Source organism: Enoplosus armatus, chromosome 13 (assembly GCF_043641665.1).
Source record: "Enoplosus armatus isolate fEnoArm2 chromosome 13, fEnoArm2.hap1, whole genome shotgun sequence".
Lineage (NCBI taxonomy): Eukaryota > Metazoa > Chordata > Actinopteri > Centrarchiformes > Enoplosidae > Enoplosus > Enoplosus armatus.
Window position 1 is genome coordinate 15797776 of NC_092192.1, and position 6092 is coordinate 15803867.

The 6092-nt window shown below is 37.1% G+C and overlaps 2 protein-coding genes across 2 annotated transcripts; both read left to right on the plus strand.

The window, feature by feature from the left end:
- Positions 1 to 28: 28 nt before the first annotated feature.
- LOC139295480 (olfactory receptor 4K15-like) lies at positions 29 to 987 on the plus strand. The gene is given in 2 exon segments (XM_070917675.1): positions 29 to 722; positions 725 to 987. Coding segments are annotated over 2 exon segments (957 nt in total).
- Positions 988 to 2639: 1652 nt separating this feature from the next.
- LOC139295481 (olfactory receptor 52D1-like) lies at positions 2640 to 3599 on the plus strand. Its single transcript, XM_070917676.1, has one exon. It carries the CDS (start codon positions 2640 to 2642, stop codon positions 3597 to 3599), a length of 960 nt encoding a protein of 319 aa, XP_070773777.1.
- The last annotated feature ends 2493 nt before the right edge of the window (positions 3600 to 6092 follow it).

Genomic DNA, 6092 nt, shown 5'->3' on the forward strand with positions numbered 1-6092 from the left:
AGGTGCTTTAAGATTCATTTGTGTCAGCATGACAAATTTCTCTGAAGTGACGTCTTTTCATCTGTCTGGTTACTATGGAATGGAGGCCCTGAAGCCAGTCTACTTCTGCATGTTCCTGATTATATACATAACCATTGTAGCTCAAAATGTGGTGTTAATCGCAGTGGTCTATCGTGAGAAAACCCTGCATGAGCCGATGTATCTGCTGCTGTGTAACTTGGCTGTGAACGGTCTGTATGGCAGCACTGCGTTACTGCCAGCAGTGATGAGCAAAATGCTGGCAAGCTCATATGAGGTATCTCTATCGTTCTGTCAGACACAGATCTACGCTATACACACATATGCCGTCGTCGAGTTCACAATTCTAGCAGTGATGAGTTATGACAGGTATGTGGCCATTTGTTACCCGCTGCTTTATCATGCACTCATGTCACAGAGAGTGGTTAAACTCATTGTTTTCACGTGGCTTTACCCCATGCTGGCCTTTCTCACCGTTTTGATTTTCACTCTTCAGCTGCGTTTTTGTGAGAGAACCATAGAAAAGGTGTACTGTTCGAATTACTTACTGGTGAAACTTTCCTGCACAGATACATCTATTGTTAGCATAGTTGGCCTGCTGTCTGTAGCACTGTATACACTTCCACAGCTCATCATGATCTTTTATTCGTATGCACACATCCTGAGGATATGTGTAATGTCGTTCAGCAAGTCCAAGCTCAAAGCACCCCTCACCTGCTAGCAATAATTAACTACTCCATCGGGTGTTTTTTTGAAATAGCACAAAGTCGATTCGACATTAGTCACCTGCCTTACCAAACCAAGTTGTTTTTATCTCTGTACTTTTTGATATTCCCACCCATTCTTAATCCAGCCATCTATGGTTTGAGCATTCAATTCATAAGGGTCCAGCTGTTTAGGCTTTTCAATAGAAAAAGCAGGCAAGTGACAGTAAATGTAGCCAAGAGGGCTGTCGTTAATGTGCACTGAAATGTGTGTCCTACATGCTGCGGAGACACATGACATACAGAATCTCCTGTCCCTCCGTGTTCTTTAATCACATTTGCTCTCTAATTTACTAAAACACAAGCAAACCACCGAGAAAAACATTGTGGAGGGTTGAATTCATGTCATGCCATGTGTAATTCCCGGAGCATTAGCAGGCTGAAGCTCAGGCTTTGTGCACATAATGTAGTGACTTTCAGTCAGTTTGTCTGTGCCTCCCTGGACACTGCTTTACAACACAAGAATGCTGTTTAAACATATCTGTCAGCGTTTGCTACATTTTATTTGGTTTGCTGAAGTAAACACGCCGCTAGAGCTGCAGACTCTCCCATGACCACTGTTTGCTTTAATTACACTGATTGGTCCAATGTTTTCACTTTCAAATAAATGCAAAAAATACTAGTGCAATTGTTTTGGTAATGGCAATCTAACGTTTTGTGTTTCAACTTTATATCATAAATAATACATTTGTAGTGCAGTGATTTGTTATCCCCCATGACAGCATTTATGTACACTCTATCATATATAGTCTGTTTTAACGATGATAGCTTGTATATGTGATTTAATAGAGCCTGCAGATTGTAGTGAGCAAGTGAAGATCTTTTTGTATCATTTGCTACAATTAATAAATAAAGTACAAATATTCCTGCTTGAGATTTTCCGATCATCATTCCATTCTTCTGTTTTGCCCCCTCTTGTTGTTTTATTGAAATATTAATGAGCACGATGAAAAAAAACAAGAATTGATGAGCATGATTATATGTAATAGGTTGCTTACACTTGAAATAATAATCTTCCACACAAACAAGGAAAAACAAATGTTTATGTGGCCAATCCTGTGTGCTTAATATTACTACATAACATTTGTGGGACCTACTCTATTTCCAACAAGTAGCATCTAGATCAGCACTTCTAGCATAATTCTTTCATTAGCCATTGTTACTACATTATTGTTGTGGACTACAGCTTCCTTGAAAGATGTATTTGGCATTTCATCTCTGGTAGTCCAGGCTACAAAATATTTATAGTGAATATGTGAACCAGACAGATAAAATCCAGATATACATATACAGCATATATATATATATATATATATATATATATATATATACTGTATATTAGTCCTCCATGTATGTTATACACTTTGCAAAGAAGGTGTGTAAATCTATATCAGCAAACTGTTTTGTCTTTTCTTTCCCAAACACTCACGTGTTTGCTATTGGCTATTGGGAAATGGGTGGGGAGAAGTAACACACTTTGGTAACCCTGGTAACAATACTAGTCCAACTTGAGCAATGTTAAAAGGCCACACATCCTTGAGCGGCACACTCCGCTGCATGGAGAGGAGGATGACCACACAGGTAACTGTAAATGTGTGTTTCTGTGCTCTGAACCAGTAACTTTGACAGATATGTCAGTAATTAAATTGATTTATACCCCAGCTTAGACTCAAAGTCTCCATGAAACCAGTCATAAAGTGTAATCCTCTAAAAGTCTCCACTGTCTTCTGCTATAAAAGCATTATTTGTCCTATTTCTGTGGTTTCCTTGACCATATTAGAAAATGTATGACAAGCAGGCAAGGAAAACTGTGAGAAAAGTAATTTGTCTTTTTCTTTTTCAGAACTGAATTGAAACATGGACAACACAACACTAACATTCACAATGACTGCATATGCTGTCATGGAGAACTACAAACATGGCCTGTTGACTGTATTCCTCCTGCTGTATCTTACTATCATCATTTTGAATTCACTGCTCATTACTGTCATACACCAAAACAACGATTTGCATCAACCTATGAATTTGTTCTCGTGCATGTTATCCATGAATGAAATATATGGCGGCTCTGCATTGTTACCTATAGTTATGGCCATGCTCATATCTAAGACACATGAAATACCTCTGAAGTGGTGTAAGGCTCAAGTCTTTTTCCTACACACATATGCAAGTGCTGAGTTTTGTATTTTAGCTGCTATGGGATATGACAGATATGTTGCCATCTGTTACCCACTACATTACCACAGCATCATGTCTAATTCAAAGTTAGGCAAGCTTGTTGCATGTGCAAGTCTATACCCAGCTGTTGTGTTTGGATGTTTTTACTCACTAACATTACAGCTGAGCTTCTGTGGAAAAGTCATACCAAAATTATACTGCGTGAACATGGAGCTGGTCAAAAATTTGTGTTCAAATGCATCGTACGTAAGTATTGTGGGACTTGTACTTCTTTTCTTTTTGGTTGTGCCTCAGGTGCTGATGATTGTTTTCTCTTATGCACAAATTTCAAGAGTGTGTAGGAAATTATCGAGAGAATCTCAAAGCAATGCTCTTAAAACATGCATCCCACATTTATTATCTTTGCTAAACTACACCATAGGCTCCTTATTTGAAATCATCCAAACTAGATTTAACATGAGTCATGTAGCTGTTGAGGCACAGATCTTCCTGTCTTTATACTTTGTCATCATCCCATCTGTTGCCAACCCAGTGCTGTATGGCCTCTGCACTCAGATAGTAAGAGTACGTATACTGAAACTGTTTATTAGAAACAAGATCATGCCAGCAAGGTCAGCAAAGGCCCTGGTTGCAGCTTAAATACAAACTAACCTTTTTTACATTGCAGTGACATTTATAATAATCGCTGTGTTTCAGACACTATGCTTCAGGCAAACTTTCTTTTTTTCTCTGATCACATAGGATTGCATTTGAATTGTATTCAAGTTGATGTGATCAAACAATGATATTTTTTAGTAGTAATGCTCTTTATGAAGTGGTTACTCTCACAAGGCTGTCCTTTTTTCCTGCCATTCAGTCTATTTATTTTGAATGGTGCTAATGATGAACAAGATTAAACTATAGATCCTGTAATTCAAAGCTGTGGATCAAATTTGGAAGTGGATATGCTATTGTTGAATTTGCTTTTGTGTTAAGTTATATTTATGGTAGCAAAAACTTCTCAGTTTCAGACATATGTACAATATACGATATTTTTCTGTACCGGATTGCATTTGTCATAGTCATGATTGTGCATTTTAGTCTTTATTGACTGAATTCTAATTTTGGTTTACATGTCTCTGTCTGTATTATTGCCATTTGGCTTCAAATATCAGAAATTAGGATGCTTTGTGAAAACTTTCTGTCGATAATCTGGTAGCCTTCAATGAAAGAGACACACCTTTTTAGGAGGACTATGATTTAATTGGTAAAAGGTGCTTTGGCAAAATCTTACAGTTGTAGTTACATACAATGTCAGCAAGACACCCATGAGTTTCTCTCCATCCTCTCTCAGTTCCTTGTGTACCCTCCCTGCACTTTTCACTTCTATTAAGTTTGAAATTACAATGTCGAAGGTTTTTATACCTTTAATAGAGATTAAAATTAAAATTAGGAGAGGACTTTCAGACCTAACACGGAAAGTTGGAATCACCAATTCATCTCTTGTCCTTTGAATTTCATGAGTCACTTCACCTGACATGTGCTTGCAATTTATTGCATTTGTGCACAAATTGTAATTATGCACTGTCCCTGAAATAAAAGAAAATATATTCTAGTGTTGTGAGTTTTTTTTTTTTTTTGTCATTAAAGTCAACTCATGAATAAATGTGTTTCATGAGGGAATACATGATCAAAACTATATTTTGTTTGAGCAGCCAGTCGTTCAACAATTGCATTTTATACATGTTTCACTATTGATGGTTATCTAAGATCACCTGTAACATCCGACTTGAAAGAGATCTTTAAGTCACTTTTATGCAGGTTTAGTGTCACTCTGGCAGCAAAGCTTCAACCGTCAAAAGCAGAGCTGGGTTTGCTGTTTTAGTCTTGAAGACAGCTGTAAGTGTCTTAGCGGTCAACATACAGTAAAAATGGATCCTGGTCTGAGAAAGTGTCTCTTCTCTATGAGTTAATAGTATGCGTAGGCCTAACATGGTGCAGTTGTACTGTCATTGTTTTTGTATCTGGAGTGAAGCTTACCTTACAGGACTGCAGCAAGTTATCCACCGCTGTCTGCATCTTAAACCAGTATTGATTTCAATATGTATTCAGGTTTCAGCCTGACAGGTTTACCGTGTTTCTGGACATTTGAAATTCCCTTTTGGATATTTGTGTACATACTTGCACTCGGATCGGGCACGATGTTGCTCATCTTCTGTGTTGTTCTACGTTAATCACATCATTTACCATATCCTACAGGATAAGAATGCCTGAGGCTTCATATACAATGAGTGCCTGCATATTATATTTGCATATTATCATCATCCTCTGAGTCAACCTTTGTTGGGAGTCGTGTCTAAAAATAGTCATCTAAAATGTTATTATGAGAAGAAAAAAAACATGCAAAAAAACACAGCAATGGGTCTTAGGTGTGCCCATGCCATACTTTATTCCATAAAAAAGTAATGTAGCTACAATATGGCACACTTGTGCAATGTCAGTCAATTTCCCAATGGCATGGTAATGTATTTTAGTTATACAAAGCATGCTTGTACATTAAACACTTAATAAATACAGTTATTCCTCTTTTTTGTGGCAAATTGTAAAATAAGTCTTAAAAACACAACGTGGTGGAGGGGTGGGGGGCGAGGGGAGGGGTCGACAGCAGTATTCTTCCAGACCAAACGCACTTCGAAATACAAAACTGTTTTACAAACAATTAGGTTGACGGCATGCATACAAAAATAGACAACTATTCTGATCATCCCTTTGTAATTTACAATACTAGTTCATTATTGCCATTTGCCAAGCGTTAAAGTTTTGTGTCCCTGTTTTGAGGAATAGCTCGCTTTCTATATCTTCTCTCGTCTCTCTTGGAAAAGTACAATGTACATTCACAATCACTGAGGCACAGCACTTGATTTACAATTTGTATAAGTACCCCAAAACATTGTGTAGTTGTTGTAGTAATGTAATAATAAACATACATATACATACATATATATATATATATATATATATATATATATATATATATATATATATATATATATACGCTTAACACCCTGTACACTCATAGAACAAATCATACACACATGCATAACAAAATGTTGTGTACATCCAAAATAGCTTTTAATGCCTCAGTCAAACTTC